The sequence below is a fragment of the Medicago sativa genome, chromosome 8 (genome assembly GCF_051527215.1).
Source record: "Medicago sativa cultivar Bolivia chromosome 8, Bolivia_mono, whole genome shotgun sequence".
Classification (NCBI taxonomy): domain Eukaryota; kingdom Viridiplantae; phylum Streptophyta; class Magnoliopsida; order Fabales; family Fabaceae; genus Medicago; species Medicago sativa.
The window spans coordinates 11,280,496-11,306,256 of NC_140756.1; the positions used below are offsets into that span (position 1 = coordinate 11,280,496).

Sequence of the window (25,761 nt, forward strand, 5' to 3'; positions counted from 1 at the left end):
GTATACACCTTCAAATTTCATAATTCCTTTCTCAATGGTATTTAATTTTTTTTATCGGTTCAGTTTTTAATGGTTGAATCTTGCTAATGAAGGATGGTTCTGTCGATAAGGAGTTAGACCAAATCCTGCAAAGCCGTGTGCAAACCCCACAAATATTTTTTGAAGGATAAACCCTATAATGGTTGAATCTTGCTAATGAAGGATGCTTCGGTCGATAAAGAGTTAGACCAAATCCTGCAAAGCCATGTTCAAACCCCACAAATATTTTTTGAAGGATAAACCCCACAAATATATCTAGCTTTTATTTCACTTATGTTTATTTATCATCAATTGCAATAAATCTGGAATTGATAAGAAATTTAAAGGCCGCTAGAACCAAACAAGATAAAACAATTAAGTGAATTTCATATTTCAAGCTCTATGCAAAACCAAAAACACACCTAAGATGATAGTTTATCCGAAAAATAAAAACAGGTAATGATTACTAGTTGGCAATTTGTGAATTTGGTTCAAAAGGATAGGGTATGGTTGTGAGAATGGGGTGGCTGGTTTTGAGCATATGGGGAATGAATTGTTTGTTTTATTTTATTTTATTTATAATAAATGGATGGATATGGATTAGGGTTTTGTAGTAATGAAGGGTGGTTGAGATTAAACTATAAAGCAAAGGAATGGTTTCACACCATTGGATTAAAGATGAAGAAGAGGAATGGGAGAGAATGGTTTTGTTGAGCAAGCTGTTTTTTTTTTTTAAGCCAGAGAGAAATTAAATTAAAAAAGAGACAGGAAGTACAAAGACTGGGGGACATGTACCTGACCCAGTAAACCACAAAGCTAACCCATACCGGGTGATACAACAATAAAGTATATAAATGGTATAAATCAAAACAACACTAAACAATCACTACCACGGACAATCCAGCGAACCCACGTGTGGACTATTAAATATTCAAATACATATTGTGTATTAAAATATTAAAAAGGATTAAAATATTTTTTTACATAATTTAATTAAAATAAAAATATGTATACATATTTTTTTTTTGAGAGAATGTACATACATACATACATACACACACACATACACATATACATACATATATATATATATATATATATATATATATATATATATATTCTCATTTATCTAGAAAAATAGTACATGTGAGTTGTTAAGAGTCCTTTCTTATTAGATGAAGGAAGTGTCGAATTTTGTTTGGTTAGAAGAAGCCAACAAACATTATGTTGAGAGTAGATGGTGATCTAATGTACTCTTGTGTTGGCAAAATCAAAGAACAAAACAAAAAATACGATTTTTTCCCCTATTAAATTAAAACGGAAAATATAAACTAACTAATTTTTCTAACAACATATTTCCAAAAAAAAAAAAAAGTTTGCTAACAACATATTAAATATTTTATTTGTAAAATATTTTATAATTGCTTCTATAAAAATTATTGAATTATTTTATTTGTAAAAAATTAAATGCATAATGGTGTGAGAGATAAGTTGTTAAATGGTATATTTTTTTTTTAAAAAAAAGGTTGTTAAGTGGTAGTTGAGCTATATAAATAGAAAAATATATAATTTTGATAGTATTCTAAATAAAAAATAAACCATACAACTATACAAAAGAATAATCTTCTATATTACTATTGCATTGATTTAATCTTTTATATAAGAAAATTTAATATAAAAAATTTGCCTGAACTAAATAAAATCTTTGGATTCGTCTTGTCTCATGCACTAGGATTCTTTATCAACTCGAATAGTTTTGCACATGTTTTCATCAGTGACTTCTTGACAATATACTGAAAAGTTGTGTTTTCATCGGTGACTGCTTCTTTACAATATACTGAAAAGTTGTAATCGAAGAGTATTCATTATACCATGTGCATCCATGAGCAAAGTAATATGAGCAGATTAATGTCATTGGAGACACTACTAACAAATTAGAACAAAAAAATAAAAAACACATTAGAAAATTGTTTATATAACACAAATCAATAAATATTACTCCATCGTACGATATTAATGGTGAGTTTGGTGAAAATAAGTTATAAACTAGTTGATAGCTGAAAAACTAGCTCATAGCTGATGTCTGATAGCTTATAGCTGAAAAAATAGTTTATTAAAATTAAAATGTTTGGTAAAATTAGCTGTTGAATTAACTGATAAATATAAAATGACATTAAAGGACCTTTTTTCTAACTTTTTTTTTTTGTTGTGAATTATACATATATAAACATTTTAGTTATAATGTATTTCTTTTTAATTATTTTAATTTATGAGAAATTATGTTTTTGATCCCTATAAATTCCAATTTTATTTTTGGTACAAACTTTTAGTTTTAGTTTCCATTAGAATTTCTTCGACTTTTATTCCTTCAAAAATGGTCCAAAAAAGAAAACCAGAGATCAAAATTGTGGGTGGAATTTTTTTTCTTTTAATCTATGATTTTATGAATCCCAAAAATAAAGCTAATGGTTAATATACAAATTAAGAGCAAGGTAGAAAAAGAAATGTGTGCAAGAATATATAAAAAGTTACAACATGCACTAGCTAGTTATTTTTTGGTGAGAAAATAAGCTATAGCTAGTTATTATTTGGTGGTGGCCGGAGTTTGAACCTCAGACCTTGCATATATATTATGCATTGTCCATACCAACTGAGCTAAGTTCACGAGGAAATGTCTAGTTATTATAACAAAATATATAGCATTCCTTAAAAAAAAACAAGCGTGACAATAGAACGCAAAAATAGATAGCAAGCCTTAATTTTAATCGGGTCAAATACTTCTTTTGATCATTTAGTTTTGACAAAAATACCGTTTTAATCCTTTAAATTTTAAATATGTCATTTAAGTTGTTAGTTGAATGCACATTATCATTTTAATGACCTATTTAAAACTTAAAAATTTTAAAAGTTTTAAATAGATGCATTATATTAAAAACTTAAATGACCTATTTAAAATTTAAAAAATTTAAAGATTAACCCGGTATTTTTGTCAAACTCAAATAATTTAAAAGATATTTGGCCTTCTAATTATTATGAAACTTAGGTTCTTATATTAATACTGACTAGGGACCCCCCAAAAACATCAAACTCTTTTGGATGTCATCACAATAAAGACCCGAAGTTTGTTGGATATTTTCCTTTCTAAAAGATATTTGGCCTTTTAATAAGGGATGATTTGTGGGACTCCCTAGTTCACATAATTTATTCCACGGTTTCAACCCTCTTCCGGTAACCGTAGACCCCCTTGCTATGGCCAAATATTTCCTTAGGACCTTCGAGTAAGCCTCCAGCTCTACAACAGTCAGCAACAAACGTGAAGGAGCATCCTTCAGGAACTTTGCACCAAATGTCGAAGAGCCAAGACTGCATAACACAAGTAACAATTTAAAAACAACACATCAAATAATTTCTATACAACACAATCCAATAAATATTAAGTTTACTGTAATTATCATAGTATTTTTTTTAAATGGAAAAATATATTTATAGGCTCAAGTGCAGGAAACGCCAAAGAAATACAAAGTTTTCAAACTACACAAATACAAAAATGCAAGCAACTATCTTTAAAAAGAAATGCAAGCAACAAATACAAGATTGGTCAGATCAGCTACCAACCCTTCACACAACGCCATATACTATAACATCAAACATAACATAAATTATAAAAGACTACTCCCTCTGGTCACATTTATAAGCAAAAAATGACATTTTAGGTACATTGAATAATTAATGTATCTAACCTATAAATGTGGTCGGATGCGTTAATTATTCAATGTACCTAAAAAGTCATTTTTTGCTTATAAATGTGAATGGAGGGAGTAATTCTTTTTACTACCTTGGTCCTTTATTACACAAATTATAAAGGATTAATTATAAATGCCAGATACCCATAAGACATTTTCTAAATTTTCACATGTAAAATAATTTCTTAACCGTAAGGGTGGCTGTAAGAAGATTTGTGATAGTGATTGTATTTTATAGTCTGCTTGTGTCAAATATTATGAAGCCTCCGCAATGTTTTGATGGGTTAAATGATCATGGTATTGAAGAGATTTAGAAATTGAAAACCATAGGAGTAACTCAAGGAGCATGACCATAACATTAAAATGGAAATTTTGTGGAGTTACCTGATTTAATCAAGGAAATTACGGTCGATGATTGTGCAAACAAATCACTCTATGAAGAAGAAATAAAATCATCTTCAAAAAAAATAGATACACCGAAGTTGCATGGAGTCGTTGTCCTCTGTAATTGAGAGTGCAGATAAAAAAAATATAACAAAGATTAGAGGAAGACAGACTAAATTAAGGGAATAATTAAATAAATCTAATGAAGAAGTGAATAAGGAGAAAAATCAATATACCTGTAGCTCATATTTCTCTTGTAGCTCGTAAATGATTGAGAGAAAGAGAGAAGTTTTTCATGTGATTAGTAAGCAGAGAGAGGAGATATAATAGTGTGTCACGATAGACCATTGTGTTTGTGTATGTCTTATAAGCATGGCTGGCTGTACCCAATTGTTGTGGAGACATTTAAAAGAAAAAAAATACTCCCTCGTGTATAAATGACTCTCCCTCGTGGGGCGGAGCAATATTTGGGATTAATGAACCCTTTTTACCGTAGAATATTACAATTTATAACCACTGCATGCGCTCTTTCTTCCATCTATTTTTCAGGTTCCATATACCTTTCTCCTTGTTCCTTTATCAAAGTGTCATAGCGCATGGGCATGGGTGGGTAATGACCCACCAAATAAAAAAAATCATTTTTAATAGTCATAAATACATATTCAATCAAAAAAATAGTCATATATACATATTATAAATTAAAATTATATTATATATTATATGTTGTGCGTTTAATTTACAATTAAGCGAATGCTGCCAGCTTAATTTTTGCTTTGCTTCTTTCTTCATTTTTTTAGCCACTATTGTCAAATGCCTAGTGTTTCATTACTTTTTTTTGTGGGATTTTCAAAAATAAAAATAAAAATAAAAATACTTCTTTTGTGGGAATAAAGCACAACTTCTTTTCTCTTTAAATTTTTGTTTATTTTTTTTCAAATAAATACAATCCTTCTCTTTTTATTTTTTGTGTGGGATCCTTCTCTCTTTAGTATACATAATACAATAAACCATCTATGATATTATAAAATATCCTTAAATAGTATTATATCATACAAATATTTAATTTTATAAATATCATTTTTTAATTAAATGAAAACTCTCTTTTGTTGCTATTTTATTTGGTATAAATTTAATCGTTGTACGTATCTCTGTGTGGAGATTATTGAATGTAAACTTCTTACACAGAACAATCTAGAACGTTAAGGGGTCTAATCTTAATAATATACAAACATGAAGCAACAAATAGCAACTTTTTTTACACCAATCCAATGTGGCACATACTCAATCCAATGTGTCACAAGCTTAAGCCATCTACAAGTCTTTATCACATTTTATAAAGCTCATTTTATCATCAAAAATAGTAAGTAGGAGCTGAAAATGATGTAATCCACATTTTTTAACAATTAAAAAAGCATCAAAATTCATTTTAGACCATAAAATTTTGAAAGTGTTTATTTCCCTCCAACAAACATCATTTTCAGGTGTATTAATAAGAAAAAAACAAATGTTGAATTTGAAATCAGGCCCAATGCACCCAACCCAACAATAAAGTATACTTTATCAGATTTTTTTGCAGACATTAAATGCAAAAAACACAAAAGCATTGCTTTTCCCCTCTTCTGCGCGTGAACAACGTTCATTATCAGACAAACACCATTAACACAAATTCTGCACATCTCAATTCAAATTCAAATTCGAAATTTGAATTCTCCCCTTAAAATTTTCGCTCTCTCTCTCTTGGATTTCATTCTCTCATTTCCGTCTTCTCTCCTCTTTTCTTTCATTTTTTCTCAACTACAATTTCACCAAATACAATTCTCAATTCTAAATCAACCGATTCCAATTTCACCAAATAGAAATCATTTTTTCGATTCAGAGGTAAGAAATCCAAAGAGGGAATGAAATCGCAGTTATCGGTTGAAGATCGATTTTACGAAAAAGCACGCGAACGGCGCGAGAGGTAAGAATTTTAATTTTTTTTCCCTTTGAATTCATGATTTGTGTTCATGTTCAAGATATTAAAATCCTCTCTTACTCTATCTCTCTCTCTCTCTCTCTCTCTCTCTCTCTCTCTCTCTCTCTCTCTGTTGTTGTTACAGTATGGAAACTACGAAAGCTTCTTCAGTTTGGATATTTTCAAGGTACCGTTTATACTCGATAATAATTCAATTTTTTATTTCGGATTTATATTTTAGAATATTGGGTTTGTTGATTGAAGTTGGTCTAATTCTGAAAATGGTGTTGAATTTATTTTAGTTCTGTATTTGATTTGATTTATTTATGGTGAAATTTAGCACTCACCAAGTGTTTGAGAAAATGTCACAGTAAAAAGAATGTTAGTTTTGATATTGATTTTGTTTTGGATTTGTGTTGTTGATATTCTTTTGTTCATTTTTGTGATTTTTTTGCCATATATTTGAAGAATTCCTTTAAATCTTTGACTCACCGTTTTTTTATCTTTCTTTCCATCTAAATTTTCAGATTTCTATTTCATCCACATTTTGATGTAATCGGTTTGTAGACTGAGAAGAAGATGGTTTGGTTTAAGGACTAAAGGTAATGGATTTTCCGATTCAATTTTTTTTTTTTTATGAATTTGTGTTGTGAAAGGTTTTAACTTTTTGGTTTGTGTGTTTTCATTTGTGCTTTTTAATTTGAAGGTGTTGTGTCAGATTCAGCATCTCAACCTCACTATTGTTGAACAATTAAACTTATTGTTCTTTCCATGTTCATTATTTATAGTTTTGTATTCGGTTGCCATGAGATTGAGTTTTAATTGTTATCATACAATGATCTATTTGCAGATACTACATTGGATGATGTATATGGTCAACTCAGGAAGAAATAATGAAGGATCTCATCATTTATAATTGGGTTAACCAAAAATTAGTGCACAATAAGGTAAACTAAAAATTACTACAATAAAATTAGTTTACTGCTCTATTGAATAATGCAATGATATCTGTGCAGTAATGAAAATTTAGAGTCTTTGTATTTGGTGATAGACTATGTTTTTATTTGAGTGCAATGATATAATGTTTGGACTATTTTATTGTTTTCAATCATTGGAAGATACATATCAATGACATATTATCAATTAGAACCAATTATTGAAATTAGTATTTATTTTTAAATTGTTCACTCAAATGTAATTTTGAAGTTTTGGAGTTTAAATTGAATCAACTTGATAATTAATTCAATATAGTTGTTCATTATCTTTATTGGGGTTTTATTCTAAAGATATCACCATGAAATAAAGTTTACTAGCAACTCTATTTGTAGTGTATATCTGTCATAGGCATAGTAGTCTAATACGACCTTTTGTTTTGTTCATTACGAACTCGGAAGAATGAGAGCTGTAATTTATATTTGGGTAACTTTCATACTATTTGGGTAACTACATGAAGGTTTCATACTATTTGGGTAACTTTCATGAGTTTTCATTGTTATATTTGTGTTTTTTAGATGTATGTGCATGATTTGTTTTCTCTGTGTATGCCTCTTGCAAAAAGGTATCAATTTAGTTAAATGTTATATCATACAATTTGAATGATATTTATTATTTTGTTAAATGTTATATCCTGCCTCTTTCACATTTGCTTATTTGTTTTTTTATTTAGATTTTGATTGCAGGATAGTAACTGTCATGTAGATTTTTACTGCTTTCTTTTAATTTATTTGAATATTTTGTTTCTTTTGTACAAGGATTTTCTCAATGGGTAAATGGAAAGCAAATGGAGGGTGACTGAACTATTAAGAACAGTTAAATACTAGCCTTGGAATTCAGAAGGCCCCTCTTTGTATGGTAAATCTTTAGATCTTATGTATTTTGTTCTTCTTTATTGAAAAGAATAAGTTTTAAAAAGCTTGGAATTCACTGAACTTCACTATAATTATGAATGGGGTGACATATATGGCCGAAAATATAAATTAATGTCTCAATATTTGAGGAAATAAAGGAATTCCAAGTGGTCTCCTTTTTTCATTGTGGTCTCCTTTTTTCATAAGGCTTATGATGTTCTGAATTTTCTTTCATGAGTAAGGTGTAGTCCATGAAGCAATGTGAAGAAATCTAATATGAGATCCTTTTATGAAATTATTACTTCATTGCATCAGCACCACCTGTTAGGTCACATTTCATTTATTTTATAAAGTGAAATTTACTTTAATTTGAGCCAGTGCATAATAGAAAATTCTAAAAAAGTTTAATGTGTAAAATAGTCTAAATGTTTGCTAGCTTATTTTGGGTTCTACTTTACTTATCTCTCTTGATGAAATAAATTGCTGTCATATTTTGTGTATATGAATAAGTCTCACTCCCTTCCTTAGTCTTTTTGAAGAATAAATTTCCCTATCTGATTATAGATTGAATAATTGTCAACTTTTGTTTTTTTTTGAAAGAAACTTTTTGTTCTTTTTTGTTTATCCTACTTTGATTCATCAACCATATTATAAAAACATTCATCCAGGTCTGTGTTTTCAAATTATAGCTATAAAGTTGGACAACTTATGGGGTCTCCTAAGAGGAGGCATGTTCCTTCATATGATTCTTCAAGGTCTTCATCTTTTATGGAATAATTACTAGGATGGAAATCTATCACAATCACCACATCTTCAGCAGAGTCCATGTCAAACAACTTAAGTAGTTTTTGGACTTATATTTTGAGGCCTAATTTTTTTTTTTTATTAGTGATGTAATAGTTGTGATGTAACCGATGTTACTTAATTTTTGCTTTGTGTCTTTTAGTATAGTTTACCTTTATTAAAAAGGAAAGAGACAAGAGAATAGATAGGAATGAAATTATCAATTGATATGAAATATGAATCAATGCAAAAAAAAAAATCATGAACTACAAAAATACTAGGACGTAAATTATTGTCATTGTCTTCCATTTAAGAACTGTTGCAACAGGGAAATTAATAGATTTGGAGATACAGTCTTCTATGAGATTTATTTTGGTTTTTTATTTTCTACTTTGCTTTTTTATTTTCTACGTTGCTCTATAGCTTAATATTGTTTATCCATTCTTTATGATAATTTCTAAATCCGCCCCTAAATCACGGGAGGCTAACAATAATTGTGCTTTCGATTCTTATTTAAATTATTTAAATAGAAATCACGTTCTTGATATATACTGGATACACTATAGAGCAATTTAATATTATTTAAATTAAAAATAGACAATTGAGCCAATGTTATGCCATGCATTAGAAGGATGTTACTTACTAATTTTTTTCATTTACAATTTTTCTTTGGCAAATCTTATACATTAATATTACTTTATATATATATATATATATATATATATATATATATATATATATATTTTTGTAACATAAAAAAATATATTCCTTTCTGTAACTACAAAACTTTAAAAATGTTTCTAAGTTTGGTGCATTATCAAGGTTCCCCTCTTGACTATTTCCAATTAGACACAAGGCTTTAGTAGCATGAGAAAATCTATTTGTTTTTATCCATCATTATATTTTGCCACTTTTTACTTATCAATTTATGCATCACGGGAGGCTATAAAGTATTTGATTTAAATTTCTATTAAATGTCCAAAGTTTCATATTCCTTTAAAACATCGAGTTACATGTGTTTCAATTAAGTTTCTATTTAATTAAGTCTACAATTCCATATTCCTCAAAAAGCATGAGAGGCTATAAGTATTTGATTTAAGCCACACAAATCTTTTCTAGCCCGTGCGTTGCACGGGTGGAAATGCTAGTATTTGGACATACATCATCGAGTTGGTGGGTGTGGACTATATGAAACATCTAAACACTCGTGCATGTTTGGTTTTTGGTGTTGTGTGGAGCTTGTAGCCAAATTGGTTGAACATAAGTTGTGTAATGTCCGGAGAGAATCATCTCCCATGAAAAACTCTTCCGTGTAATTGAATCTCAACCCTTAACTACACTCTCTCTTTTTTAATGATAAAAGACATTTTCTTATCTTTTCAATGGAGGGCCAAATGAGGAAAAATAATGGGAAACAATCCCCTCTTGAATACCAAATAATGTTATGGAACCTGTCCAATAGCTTTGAGGCCTTTGATTGAATCAATCAAGTTATAGGGTAGCACTTGAGTGACATAACATTTGGTGATATTAACCAATCACAATGTCACAATCTTTGTGAAAGAGAGAGAAAAAAGTCACTTGTAATATTATGATTGATCAATATCACCAATGTCACCAATTATATATCACCCAAGTGCTACCCCAAGTTATAGAGTTATAGCCATGGTGGTGTGTAACAGGAATTAAGTATTATTAATTAGTAAATTATCTTATTTTAAATATTTATTTTACATCATTTTTTTACTAATATTATATATTATTTTATTCTTTTAGCCTTGAGAATTGTATTAACACTTGATCTTGTGCTATCGTAATCAACATTTTGACAAAACTTATCTTCTTTTTTATGAAAGCCTTCTCTAGTATTTCTTAATTCATGCTTCATCCTCCGAATTATTTAATCATAAGTTTTTTGAGTTTGAGTACAGATTTTATTGGTTCATCCTCAAAACCCATTAGTAATTTCAACATTCATAATTTCAGCCATTGGAGATAGAGAGAGATATCAAAGAAAAACTCCGGCTTAAGTTTTTTTTCTCTCGCGGGTGTGTCAAAAAAACGAGATTCAAAAAACTGAAAAAGCATCACAATAACTACAACTTCATCTCTCCAATCAATACCCGCGAAATCCAATCAATACAATACAAAAAGTTAGAAAATCTAATCTCTTAAGTTTTTGTGTAAGTACTTTAATATATATTTTTTGTTTATTTTGGTCTCTTAATTTATAGAAGTTAGAAATTCTAATCTTAAGTTGTGTTTTTACTGGAATCTCTTTTAAGTTATAAAGATGAACACTTTAGTCATTTAGTTATGAAGGACATAAATGACCAAAGTGTTTAACATTTATAACCTTTTTTTTGAAAGAACATTTATAGCCTAAAAACCAATGTGTATAATATTTATAGCTTATTACACTAAAATCGAAAGAAATTTTTTAAGAGAGTAATGTGAAATTTAAAAATAAATTGAAGAACTACAAATATAATTTACCCTACTAAATTCAGTATAAAATATTAACTTGAAATTATATAAAGAACTTTGTGCAAAAAAAAAAATACACAAAGCTTATTTTATCACTATACATGAGAGAGATATGTTATTTCGAGGCATTGTTTTTTTTTCCTTTGAAAAAAAGAACAACTCCTCACAATAAAATCATAACAAGACATTGCTCTGTGCAAAAATATCATTTTCTGGATAAAAAAATACATGTATAAGGCTAAAAAAATGACGCTAAGAGGGATCAAACTAACGAAACGATCCTTATAACTCACATGCGCTCTCACTCTCTTTCCACTTGACCACATAATACACTTATGATATGTAAATATTTATTTTTAATGATGAGTATGTCTTTTATATACTATATACTAGCTTAATGTATATGCTCCAACTATTCTTTGACACTCTTCATAAAAAATAATAATTGTTATTTGACAAAATTTTCATTCCTTCCGTAGAAAAATATAACTACTTCAAATTCTCATTATAGTGTTGATTGTGCCAATAGTTACATATGGACCAATAAAAGCTTATATCCGGAATTTGGCTGGGCCCACCAAACTGTTTTGTTAACTCATTGCGCTTTGAGAGTTAATTTTATACTTTGTTTTCTATCCCTGCCCTTGTTCTTCACCGTCCTGCGGTTTGATTCCTCTCGTCTTGCTTTGCTTGCTGGTATTTATTTTTATACTTCGTTCATATATAACGTTTCATCATTCTCTTCTTTCATTTCAAATGATGCTTCTTTTTTAGAAATTTATTGCGTACTCGTCAAATTAAACCCTAGATCACACTATATTATTTGAAACCCTAGATCACACTATATATTATTCGAATCTGTTTTTTTTTTTTTTTGGATTATTTGGGTTTAAAACCTTGAAAGAGTGTTTTTAGGTTGTGATATTTTTATGAAATTAAAACCCTCAATCAAACTATATTATTCGAATTTGTTCTTCATTTTTTTATTATTAGGGTTTAAAACCTTAAATTCGAGTTTTTTTATGTTGTCATAGATTTTCATTAAATTAAATCCTCAATCACACTATATTAAAACCCTGATTGGTTCTCTTTGTTGGTTTGGTTATTCTCTAAGATGGTTATCGGTTGCTGATCTTCTTTGGCTGGCTCGTCTTTGGCTTCTTCTTTTTATGATGGTTACTAACTTTGCTTGCTCTGTTTAGTTGGCTATACTCTTGGTTGGTTTGGTTTTTTTTTAGGTTAACCTATAACAAGCTTAAAACATAATAAACTTTAGCTTGACGGTAGTGTTAGGAGTTTATATTATTGAGTAATGTTTTTCTGTTTTTTTTTTTTTTTTGTTTCACATATGCATCATGAGTTTGTTATTCTCTCTTCTCTTCTAAACCCTATGTTATTAACATTTATATATAGCTTCTAAGAGTTTTGTTCTTTGATAACCTTGCCAGCAGCAATGGCCCTCACTATCTCTTTCACACGAGGAATCAGAATCGGTAAACTCAAATGATCTCTTTTTGCATTTTTATGTATTTTTTGACTCTTGATTGTCTTTAATTTGTTTAATATTAGGAAACTGAATTCAAAGTATATTTGCAGAAAATAGGCTCCAGGGAGGAAGTTCTATATGTCCGTATAGGCCGGGCGTTGATGGCATACCTACTTCGGCAAGTTTTTCTTGACGACTCTAGAAAGATTATGGGCCCTTTAGAAATTCTTTTGATACACGCTTAGTTTCTATGTGCATATTTGATTTATTTAATATATCAATCTCTAAACATGCAGGTTATGGTGCACCCGGTCAAGAAAAAGTTATGGTTTGCTTTCTATAATGCCTTTGAAAATGCCTGGTGGGCTCCAGACGAGGTTAAGGCTTTAGATGAGGTGAAGGTTGCTGTTGTGGCTGCCTTTCAAGAGGCTCAAAATGCTATAGACAAGGCTTTAGCTTCAGAGAAGAAGGAAGAGTTGGAGGCTGTTAGGGCTATGCCTACTGATATGGTCCCAGGAGCTGTTGAAAGAAGAAGGAAAAAGAATGGGATGAGGAAAAGAAAGAGAGAGAAGAGGGAAGAGGTGGAGGCTGATAGGGCTGTGGCTGCTGATACCGGCTCAAGTGATGATGAAATAAGATGAAAAAAAAATGACTGATAGAAAGAAAAAAGCACAATTGTTAGTGTTGGAGAAGTGACTTAAATACTCAATTATAGGTTTGAATTTCATGTGTTAGTGGGTTATAATGTTTCAATGTTATCACACACATTCTCGGAAAAAGTGACGTAGAAACTATTGTAGACTTAAACTGGTGAATGTATACCATAAAGGAGTATTACTTTTCCCACCCTGTTAACTTCTCGCGTGCCCTGTAAAATTTCCAAAAATGCCCCTTTGCATTCCGGATTACGTAATCCAGATTGCATTAGTTAAATGTTATGTGCTGAATTTAGATTGCTGATAGAAAACACATTCTATCATAAGCTTATTTTCTGGAGATCTGGGCTTTTCTATGAATAAAATTTGGATGATATTTCCTTAAGATTGGATACATGTTTAGCTCTATGCTTGCAGAATTCCATCCAGGGGAGTTATTTATTTATTGGTGTTAAAACCTACCCTCATTCAATCGTTATTAGACCTTTTTATAGTAGAAAGTAGAAACCTTCTTCCCCTTGAAGCATTTCATACTTGAGGGATTTTAATATTCTGTTTCCTATCAGTTCTTTGGTCCCTACTTTTTCTTTAGTTAGGTTTTTATGTGCATTTGTTGGATGTATTTGCATTAGAATATGAGGGTATGCCATTTCTAACCCAATTATTCAGTTTGTATATGTACTCTATCCTGCATATGTAAACTTAACTAAACCTTCTATGTTTTAAAGGCCATGTATATAGCAGCATAATAACTTTCTATGTTTCGGCTCCAATACCAGAAGTACCACCTTCCAAGTCAAAAATCAACAATAATAACAACTTCATTATTGCTATCCATGTTACAAACATGTTCAGAATTGGTGCTGGTGCATTCCGGATTACGTAATCCGGATTGCATTAGCACCATGAAAAAAAGGGTGTTTAGGGGGGGGGGGGGGGGGTGTTCGGATAATGTAATCCGGAAACATCATGCAACGCGCCCTATTTTTGATGTTTCCGGATTACAAAATCCGGAAAAATCTGTAACTCCATTTTGCACCCTATAACACCATTCCGGATTATGAAATCCGGAAACCTCAACGGCAATTTTGGAAAAAACACAGGGCGCGCGAGAATCTTATAGGGTGGGAAAAGTAATACTCACCATAAAGGAGGTATAATAATAGATATTGCCATTTTGAAAATGTAGGGAATGTTTTAAGAGCTTGTCAAAGAGACTTGCAAAGGGACTTCCTCACTTCCATACACATAATTTTTGTCTTCTCTCGCAACTCACAACCATCTTAACTAACAACGTTCCTTAAATGAAAACTTTTATTGAAAAATAATAAGAGAAATAAAAACTATTATCGTTGACTTAAGTATGGCGATGCCACTATATATGTAGACTAGAAGGCCGTTTCATTTCTTTTCTTCTTCCAATTCATTTATTTTTGCCTAGATTCACATACATTGTGTGGAGAAATGAGAAATGTGAGATTCGAACATCAGCTCCTATACATAATGTTCCTAGGAGTGGCATCACCAATTCATTTATACTTCTTTCATTTATTTAATTTGTGAGATTTTGGTGGATGAATCCCACACGTTGGAGGGAAAATTCGCTAATTGCATTGGTTGGTGCAACACCAATGCTATGTTGAAGGGAATGAAGGTTACATTATATATAAGGCTAAAGTGCAACTTTGGCCCCCTATCTTTCAAAAAGTTGCGATTTTGGCCCCCTAAGTTTGAAAACTACAATTTTGGTCCTCTATGTTTTAGCCTCTTGCATATTTGGTCCTTTTGGTCAATTTTGACCAAGTCAACGCATATGTGGCATGCCACGTATGTAATTAATTAATTAAAAAAATCTAAAAAATCAATTTTTAAATTAAATAAATGAAAAAAATAATAAAAAATTATGGAAAAATGAAAAATGATAAAAAAATATTAAAAAATTCTGGAAAAATGAAAAATAATGAAAAAATTAAAAATTTTCCAGATTTTAAATTAAATAAATGAAAAAAAATCCAGAAAATCAATTTATAAATTAAAAAAATGAAAAAATAATAATAAAAAATTAAAAAATAATGAAAAAATTCGAAAAAAATACGGAATTTTTTTTTAAAAATCTGGAAAATTTGACATTATTTTTTTCGAATTTTTTTCGAAAATTTTTTTCGAAATTTTTTTTTTCAAATTTTTTCCAGAATCTTTTACAGAATTTTCTAATGTTGAAAATTTGACATTCTAAAGGCGCAAGGAAACGAAAAAAGTATACACAAAAACACCGACGAGAATACAACTTAGCCACAAATTTGGTACATATTTCTTCTTTAGGGAAATGAATGTTTCCATGACATTACTTTTTCGAATAAGTGATTCTTGGAATTGTCCATGAATTTTTGTGAATTTTTTTTCGTTTTTCTAATCATTTTTATTAATATTTTTATTTTTCAAGAATTTATTTCATTTTTTGTAATATTTTTTCGTTTTTTAAATTTTTTTATTTTTTCATTATTTTTCATTTTTCCAAAATTTTTTAATTTTTTTATTATTTTTCATTTTCCCAGAATTTTTTATTATTTTTTTCATTTATTTAATTTAAAAATTGATTTTTTTCGATTTTTTTATTTTTTTAATTAATTAATTACACATGTGGCATGCCATGTATGCGTTGACTTGGTCAAAATTGACCAAAAGGACCAAATATGCAAAGGGGCTAAAACATAGGGGACCAAAATTGTAGTTTTGAAACTTAGGGGGCCAAAATCGCAACTTTTTGAAAGATAGAGGGCCAAAGTTACACTTTAGCCTATATATAAATAAATATAAGGCCATCAGCTCTAAAGAAAGATATAAGGAAAGAGAACGTATGCTACATGTATATATCATCAATCTTGAATTTGAATGAAAAATGTGCTACAATTTGCCGACATTGATATAGTATATAGTGAACCTTCAATTTTCGTAATTCCTTTTTCAATGGCATTTAATTTTTTTCATTGTTTAATTTTTAATGGTTGAATTTTACTAATGAAGAATGGTTCAGTCGATACGAAGTTAGAACATATCTTGCTAATAGAGGTGGAGTTACATACACCTTAGGGGACGCAGTTTGTAAAATTAAACCTACTTTACTATATTTCAATTTTGAATCCCCTAAATATTTAATGGAGATGTCTATGAGCAAATCATAGATACCTAGAGCAATTTACCAAAGTGTGATCCAACAAATAAAACAAGGCAATCATTTTAAAACAAGACTTACTTCTCAATATATTCCAAAAAAAAAAACAATTTAAATAGAAGAATTTATTCCTAAGAAAATTAATAATTGTATATCTTTCAGGATTCATTAGCATAGATTGTGGCCTACCTGAAAATTCAAAATACACTGAGAAGACCACAGGTATAAGGTACTCTTCAGATGCCAAATTTATAGACACTGGTGTAAGTATGATTATATCATCTGCTGAGAAGATTAATCATCAACAACAACTAAATTATGTGAGGAATTTCCCTAGTGGAGTGAGAAACTGTTGCAAAATAAATGTAACCAATGGAAACTATGATATGATGATCTAAATTACCTCCCACAATTTGATCTTCATCTTGGGAGTTAATTTATAGGACACAGTGAAGTTTCTTAATGAATCACTCACCACAATCAGTGAGATCATTTACACTCCATCACTAGATTACATACAATTATGTTTGGTTAACACAGGCACTGGGACTCCATTCATTTGAGGACTTTGAACAATTTTACTTATGTCACTATCTCAGCTAAATCTGTATTATCACTCCACAAACGTTTTGATTTGGGTTCCATCACCAACTTAGAATACAGGTGAGAATGAGATAATTTGTATGGAGTCTACATAATAGCTTAATTATAAGTTCCTCATAATATCAAGTACTGATTTTAGAGAAGATCATGCTTTGCAGGTATAGAGAAGATGTTTTTGGACGACTTTTGAACCCAACCGTTGGACACAATTAAGCACCTCAGTTAGCCCCGATGATCTAGTTCAGAGTATTTATAAATTACCATCAAATGCTAGTGCCCCTTTCGACTACTATTGGTATCCAGATAATGTAAATGATCAATATTACCTCTACGTGCACTTTAATGAGGTCGAAAAGCTCGCAGAAAATGAAACTAGATCATTCAACATCACCCTGAATGGAGTGTATTGGGCTGGACCTTTGATACCTAAATACCAAGAAACATTGACCATATATAGTATACATACACCCTTTGTCGGGGTCCACAAGGCATATATTTTCCCTTTTAAAAACAGAGAGCTCTACCCTTCCACCCATCATCAATGCCTTAGAGATTTATATAGCAAGAGAATTTTCACTATCAGAAAGTGAGCAAGATGATGGTAAGTAAGCTATTTATTAGTGGCTTAAAGTATGTACAAAGTGCATGTTTGGATCACAATGTGTTTGACAAAATCGTGGTAACTGTCAAACTCGCCATGAATCCAAACATGCACAAAGTGGAATGAATTTTTTTTGAACTTTTTTCCTGATTTACCAAATAATAGTTGATGCTATCACAAACATTAAGAACGCTTATGGGATGGCTAGAAATTGGCTAGGAGACCCATGTGCCCCTGAAGCATACATGTGGGAAGGCTTGAACTGTAGTTTTGATGGCCATAACCCCCAAAGAATCACGTCTTTGTAAGTTTACATTCTTTCAATAAACCATACATAAAATTCAAGAACTTCAATCATCCGTTCAAAATATACTTCGAAACGAACCAGGATTTTTTATATAAAGAAAAATGGGGGAAGGAAGAAATTATTTTTAATTAAAGTGAGACTAATAGTCGTTTTACATCTGTGTCCGAGGGGATTTATATTATGTCCCTTAAGATTACAATGTTAAACTATTACTATTGGACTAACACCTCATGATTTCAGGAATTTGTCTTCAAGTGGACTGACAGGGAACTATAATGATCTAAATTACCTCCCACAATTTGATCATCTACGGTCTACCATCTCCAAGCTCACTAAGTTACAGTACTTGTGAGTGCTTAATCCACTCAATTTGTATGGTATTATTTTATTTTTACTTTTATATTCTTGTGAATTCAAAATTGTAACACTGATTTTAAATTGTTCATTTCAGGGATTTATCAAACAATAGTTTAAGTGGTCCTGTGCCGGATTTTCTGACAACTGCAATCACTAAAAGTCTTGTAAGTTAATTCCGTTTGGGTGCATCAATGAAATTTCCTTAGTTAGAAAAGACATAAATGTGTCATATATTTGTCTTGTGTTAGCAGAAACTTGAGGGGGAACAATCTTACAGGTTTAGTTCAAAGTGGACTCCTCCAGAGATCAAAAAAAGGTTCACTGTCATTGAGGTAATGCCTAATACTTAAAGCTATACCTCATTACATTTCATGTTGAAGATGCTTGAATCTAATTTTTTTTAGTAGAGTTATATAGGGTTAGTGACGACTATTATTCAGTGTTTTTACCTGATTCTATATGCATGTAGCATTAGCATGTAACTTGAAATCATATTAGAAATATTGCATTTTGCTTCCCTATTTCTTTACTTCCAAAATTCATTTAGGCTAAGAATAGGATAAATGAATAATAAGAGAGGTGAATCATGCGCCCAATACAATAAGATTTTGAATCAAGATGTGGTATATTGTTACTCCCTTAACTCATACATGAAACATCCAATGCCAACAATAAGTAACAACAAAAGATAATGAAAGATGGGAGAAAATTTGAGTGAATGTAGTTTTTACTCTAACTTTATTGTTTTCTGATTGATGCTAGCATGGAGTAAAATCCTAATCTATGCGAATCTGCTCCATGCAACCAAGAGACAGGTGATCAAAAAAAGAAGAAAAATAATAAAGGTATTCCAGTAGTAGCACCGGTTGTTGGGATTTTGGTCCTGATAGTAATCGCAACAAGAACTATCATATGTAGTCGTAAGAAGAGAAAACTGCGAGGTAAAGCTGCTGCAAACTACCATTCACAAATCTTTGGTTAATCACACACAATCTGATTTCATTATAATATGTGAGAAACTAAATATTTTCCCACAAAATTAGAAGTTGTGAACAGTCATGTGGAATCAAATACTCCAAATGGTTTGCAATTGGAATCCACGAAAAGACAATATACATATGAAGATGTTTCCAAAATCACCAACAACTTCGCGATAGTATTCTTGGTAGAGGTGGATTTGGAACTGTTTATTATGGCCTGATTGATGACACTCAAGTAGCTGTCGAGATGCTTTCTAAATCTTCAGTAAAACGATACCAACAATTTCTAGCAGAGGCAAGTGGTCATCATTTGCACAAAAGTTTCTGTTCAATCAAAGTTGCGTTTATCATGACATAAAAGTGGTTTTTGAGTTGCAGGTCAAGCTTCTGATGAGAGTTCATCACAAAAATCTGACTTCACTTATTGGTTACTTACTGCAATGAAGAAAAAGATATAGGGCTCATTTATGAATATATGGCCAATGGAAACCTTGATGAACTTCTATCAGGTATATATTCACATTGATCACAATCTTTCAATAGTTTCAGTGAACTTACCTTAAAAGTACTAAATATGAATTTATTGTAAAGGAAAAAATAGCAAAGCAATGTTCTTGAATTGGGAAGACAGACTCAAAATAGCAGTCGATGCAGCCCAAGGTTAAGAAGAAACTAAATATGTCAAATTATCCTACAATCTTTCGATTATTGCAATCTAATTATGGAAAGAATTTTACATCAGGACTCGAATATCTGCACAATGGTTGTAGGCCACCTATAATCCACAGAGATATGAAAAGTACAAACATTTTATTAAATGAAAGCTTCCAAGCAAAACTGGCTGATTTTGGACTATCCAAAAATTTTCCCACTGATGGAGACTCCCATTTGTCCACTGTTGTTGCTGGAACTCTAGGTTACCTAGATCACGAGTAAGCGTTTCAATTATACATGCCACATGGTTATGAGTCACTTTCTCTGGAAGAACATTCTACATGTTAATGAGAAAATTGAAAGTTGTAGGGTATTGTACAATTAGTCCTTGAAATAAGAGAAATTCGAAAAAAGTCCTTGAAATTGGAAATTGCAGGTCATTTTAGATGTTACTCTTTATTAGCAAACATTTAAAATTAGTCTCTAAAGTTGAATTTTTAAAATCAAATTGGTTCTTAATAGATTAGTGATGAATGCCTAATTATTCCTCATGACAGTATAAAGTGTAGATTAAAATGGTTGGCAATTTTCTGTTGTAGAAACTTTGTTGAATTTTTCATCTTTTAGGACTAACTAACCTAATAACACCCTATATTTTTACGGACCAAATTGGATACTCATTACAAGTAATGAGTTCTTCCTTGCAGGTACATGATATCAAACAGGTTAACTGAACTGAGAAAAGTGTTGTTTACAATTTTGGAGTTGTTCTTTTGGAGATAATCACTAGTCAACCGGCCATAACAAAAACACCAGACAAGACTCACATAAGTCGGTGGGTTAGATCAATGCTTTATAATAGGGATATAAAGAATGTTGACTCAAGATTACAACAAGATTTTGACACTAACTCTGCATGAAAAGCTGTTGAGATAGGAATGGCTTGCGTGTCCACAAATTCTTCCGATAGGCCAATCATGAGTGAAGCAGTGAATGAGCTAAAGGAGTGTTTGGCTGCATAATTAACCCGAAAAGGGGCTGGTTGTGGTAAAAGTAAAAATGAAGGTTCATTTGACTTGATTTCCCTCAATCTGACAACTGAACTCGGACCCCGAGTTAGGTAGAACCTTTATAAATGATGCTAAAAATAATACTTTTGTTTGTTGTTGTCCATTTCATTTTCTGTTTCGTAAGTATCTTATAATATTTGTACTCACTTCAGTAGTTCTCACTTTTGTACACACTCTAGTCTTTAATCAAAATCTCCTACAAGTCCTTCCAGAGCATTACAGAAACTCTCCTAACCAACTCTAACAATATTTCTCAATGACTCTAAATTTTCCCTCCTCTTTTCTTTTATAACGGAATGTTCCCCCTAAAAATAAGGAGAATGCTAACTAACTCTTATATCACTTCTTCTATCACCTTCTAGAATATATCTAAGTGTCTAGTTGTCCTATAAAAAGTTGCATACAGAATCGCAATACTCAAGAGTTGTGTATGAATGTCAGCATTTTGCAACAGGAGAGGGCACAGATGTTAGTGTCCCTTTTCTTTTATAAATGAATAAATGACAGATCAATACTACCTCTATATGCACTTTAATGATGTTGAAAAGCTCGTAGAAAATTAAACTATAGCATTCAACATCACACAGTTGCTTGAAATTCTTTTGAACTTTTCTTTCTGATAACCTAATATTAGTTGATGCTATCAAAAATGTAAACTCCTTTTCATAAGGATACTATAAATCAAGCGAAAGGTTTTGGACAGTTGTTCCATGTGGAAATTGAAAGGGGATAATGTACTCTTCAAATTGGTGCTTACTTCCTTCTTTTTACAAAATGAATCTTTCAAGCCTTACCCTATTGACAGAAACAGATGCCATGAGAACATTATTTGGCAAGACAAAATTGTTCTGAACAACAAAACTAACTTCAAATTTTGATAATTCATTTAAGGATAACCAATATTTGGCAAGACATTACATACGTCACGGCCAATAGCCGGATAACAGAACCGAAGGGTTAAGACCGAAATATATAATTTTAGCATTGTCCAATTTGCTAATTGTAAACCTGAGTTGTTGCATAATATTTCTGTCTTACTTTGATTACTCATTAAATTTCAAGTATAACCTACCAGTCATAGGAGTATCATCCATCAACATAAATTTAGCCAAATGTTTATGTCTCCACGTGGGTGGTGATCCCTGATCATGTTGGACTATGTGTCTAATCTCAAGGTCCATGTTCATTATCATGCCAAGGATAACATATTAATGATGAACCGAAGCAAGGAGTCGCATATGTTTTGTCATCATAGTCCACCAATAATTATGTAGAACAACATTTGGGCTTGAAATATATAATGGCAGTTGATTGTAAGAGATGCAACTTTTTGAAAACATTGATTTGCGTGATCAAACTTGTTCTATGGCGTGATCCATCTGGTTCTATTCTATGCATCATAAACTAATAACAGAGATATATAAAAAGAAAATTGACAAATGCATCAAATACAAATGTTTTAACATGTTTTCATAATTTTAAAGGAAGATTAACTTAATCAAAACACCCATTATTTACAAAAACACTCTTTACTTAAAGATAACTTGAAACACCCTATTAACAAAGCATCCATTTTATCATACGTGTGGATCACAGGCAGCATCCAACAAGCATATATCACATGACATAAACAAATAGATTATAGTGATACAAATCAAGTTTATATAATTAATTGAAAAAGGAGTTTTGACAGGAATGAAAGACCCCAGGACTAGTACATTAAACAACAAGCAAGTAAAAAAATATCATCGTTTCTTGTTTTTCCGAGATAGTTGAGGGCTCAACTTAGTAGGAGCTTTCCGTTCCCTTGTCGACCACCTTGGAGCTATCTCAGGTGGAGGCACGGGTGAAAACCTCCTTGGAGATTTCTCAGGTGAAGACCTCCTTGGAGATTTCTCAGGTGAAGACACGGGTGAAGGCTGAGGTTGCACAGGTGGAGGCACAGATGAAGGCTAAGCAGATGCATCCTTTATGGTTAGAGAGTATGAATCCTCCGCCAACTTATCACACACCACCGTCAAAGAGGGAGCTAAAACGTCCTCTACCACATAAGAGGGAGTCGAAAGACTAGAATCACCCTCTACTCCAACCCCACACCATCGACATGGGATTATCTGAAAAAATGAAAGAAAAAAATTTGATTAAATGAATGTATTTAAAATAAATACAGACCTTTAAGATGCAATAAGGCATCTTTGTTTTGAAGGAAAAAAATGATTAAATAGATTTACTCAAAATAAATAAATATTGTTCAGACACATAAGATTCTGATGCACTAATGAATATTATTGTTTAGTTTCTAACAAATACAAACAAGTGTGTACTTGCACAGTGGTAAGTACATCGAGTATCCCAACTTCCCTCCTTTGGGCAACATACTTATGGATGGGAAGATCAAAAGAGGCGTTTTCCACATTCCCTGGCGCCACAGATAGTATCCTTTCATATACGATTGTCTAACATAGTCTCAAATGTTAAGGATGTGTAAATGAAAATGCGCCAAAATGAAATGATTAAAACTATGAAAAGTTGTTTGACAAAACTTACCTCCAAAATTGGAGCAAACCCCTTGAAATAATATTTCTTTTTAGGGTCCACCCACTTCTCTTTAAAATCTCCAACAGAATCAACAAGGTGGTTAAATATAGCTTTTGCTTAGTTGAATTGTTCAAGAGCCTCCATATCTTGCACTGCCCACCAAGAACAAAAATCAACTATCTTCTTGTCGCTTGAGTATAATAGAAATTGGTCAAGCAAAACAAAAGATAGTAGTTGTCGAAAATGAAATTTGCTCTCATCATCATCTATGACATTTTTTTCAAGAAGAACTTTAGATATGATCTTCTGACATCACCGTCATTTTTATCCCCAAATATTACTTTAAGTTCGGCCACAAAATCAGGACATTTCCTCTTACCATTGGAGGCAATGTAATCAGTCCCGGTATCTTTGATACCAAGGACAAATGCAACTTCTTTAATACAAAAGTTGAATGATGTTTCGTTGTTCAAGATAAACTTTTGAGTTTCTTTTGAGTTTCTGTGATGACAAAACCTATGCGACTCCTTGCTTCGGTACAACACTAGTTGAACATAATCTATATATAATTAGACTCATTTGTCTTATAAACTAGCTCGGTTATATAAAAAACCATAAACTATAAGTTCATCAAAATTCAATGCTAAAATTTTTAATAGTAATTAATTATTTGATTCTAATTTCTATTATACTCAAGACGGAGACAACAAATGTAAACCACAACAAAACAATATAAAACAAAAATAAGAATGGAGACACTTATTTGAATTTTTTTTTCACTCGGTTTTAATAAAGGACAAAACTTGAGACCAAAGAAGAGGTAGACACTTTTTTTTTTAGAGAAAGAGGGAGACACTTGGAAGGGAGTAGTTTTAGTTTTACTAAGAGTAAAAGAAATTTTTCTGATGTTATGAGTTGTGTCGGTTTTGTGTTAGATGAAATAAGCTTTTCTTTGTTCTTCATTACAATTAAGTATTGAATGGACACAAGATTTTAGACACGAAATTTAAACAAACAGAAAAAATACAAATTATTTAATTATTTAATTCTTTTCATTAAAATATAAATTTTGTGATCTTACCTGATTTAATCAAAGAAATTACGGTGGATGACGAGCACACAAAACACTACATGAAGAAGAAATAAAATCATCTTCAACAAAAATAGATACACCGGTGTTGCATGAAGTCGTTGTCCTCTGAAATGGAGAATGCACGTAAAAATATAACAAAGATCAGATGAAATAATGGGAATAGGTAAGTCAAATCTAATGAAGAAGTGAATAAAGAGAAAAATCCATATACCTGTAGCTCATAGCAGTGTTTGACCGTGGCTTAATATCGGCGTCACCTTGATCATAAATGCGAGAAAACAAAAATGTAGAGACAGAAGAGAAATGGAAATATTGAGAGAAAGAGAGAAGTTTCAAATGTGGTAATCAAGAGAGAAGATATATATAGATTTGAGAGAAGTAGTGGTGTATGATTGCTTCCACTTTTAGAAATGGTCCCCAGTCTATCAGCAAGGATCTTGGTGATCTTGAACTGGAAGTTGGCAAGAGCAATTGGTCTAAAGTTATCCAATCTATCAGCGCCAGGGACTTTGGGTATGAGAATGAGCAAATTAGAGTTCATGTTGGGCATTATGTAGTTGTGCTGGAAAAAATATCGTGTCGACTTCACCACATCAGTACCTATAATGTGCCAAAAGTGTTGGTAGAAATGGCCAGGGAACCCATCAGGGCCAGGTGCAGCATCCCCACTTTAATCAAACACATCATGCTTGATTTCCTCAGCTGAAGGTAAAGCAGTTAACAAAACATTGTCTGCAGATGTGACACTGTGAGGTATGTAAAGGTCAGGCAGGTCATTGTCAATATATTCTGCATGAGCAGAGAAAATGGCAGTAAAATAGATGAGAAGATGACGTTCAATATCCTCCTGAGTGGTGAGCATCTCATCCCCATTTCTAAGCAAGCAAATGTGACTCTGGGCCTCCCTTATCTTGGTGGATCTGTGGAAAAAGCTGTATTCCTGTCCCCTTCTAAGAACCTGGTCTGCTTGTTTTTATCCTGCCAATAGCTGTTTAACAAATTCGGAGCTTGACTATAGTTTGTCAGGC

The 25,761-nt window shown here is 31.4% G+C and overlaps 1 protein-coding gene, 2 long non-coding RNA genes and 1 pseudogene across 3 annotated transcripts; 3 read left to right on the forward strand and 1 right to left on the reverse strand.

The window, feature by feature from the left end:
* Positions 1-2,669: 2,669 nt before the first annotated feature.
* Positions 2,670-4,692, reverse strand: LOC146896927 (uncharacterized). The gene is made up of 3 exons (XR_015021538.1): positions 4,382-4,692; positions 4,146-4,263; positions 2,670-3,381 (listed from the first exon to the last, which is right to left on the reverse strand). It is a non-coding gene; the product is annotated as an uncharacterized LOC146896927 (long non-coding RNA).
* Positions 4,693-5,661: 969 nt separating this feature from the next.
* LOC146896928 (uncharacterized) lies at positions 5,662-9,099 on the forward strand. The gene is made up of 6 exons (XR_015022505.1): positions 5,662-6,105; positions 6,245-6,286; positions 6,627-6,701; positions 6,950-7,046; positions 7,851-7,950; positions 8,615-9,099. It is a non-coding gene; the product is annotated as an uncharacterized LOC146896928 (long non-coding RNA).
* A 2,752-nt stretch (positions 9,100-11,851) lies between these two features.
* Positions 11,852-13,754, forward strand: LOC146896929 (uncharacterized). Its single transcript, XM_085731868.1, has 4 exons — positions 11,852-11,912; positions 12,665-12,709; positions 12,813-12,880; positions 12,999-13,754. Exons 2-4 carry the CDS (start codon positions 12,670-12,672, stop codon positions 13,341-13,343), a joined length of 453 nt encoding a protein of 150 aa, XP_085587994.1. The 5' UTR covers positions 11,852-11,912; positions 12,665-12,669; the 3' UTR covers positions 13,344-13,754.
* Positions 13,755-16,383: 2,629 nt separating this feature from the next.
* LOC146896930 (LRR receptor-like serine/threonine-protein kinase IOS1) lies at positions 16,384-21,270 on the forward strand (annotated as a pseudogene).
* Positions 21,271-25,761: the final 4,491 nt, after the last annotated feature.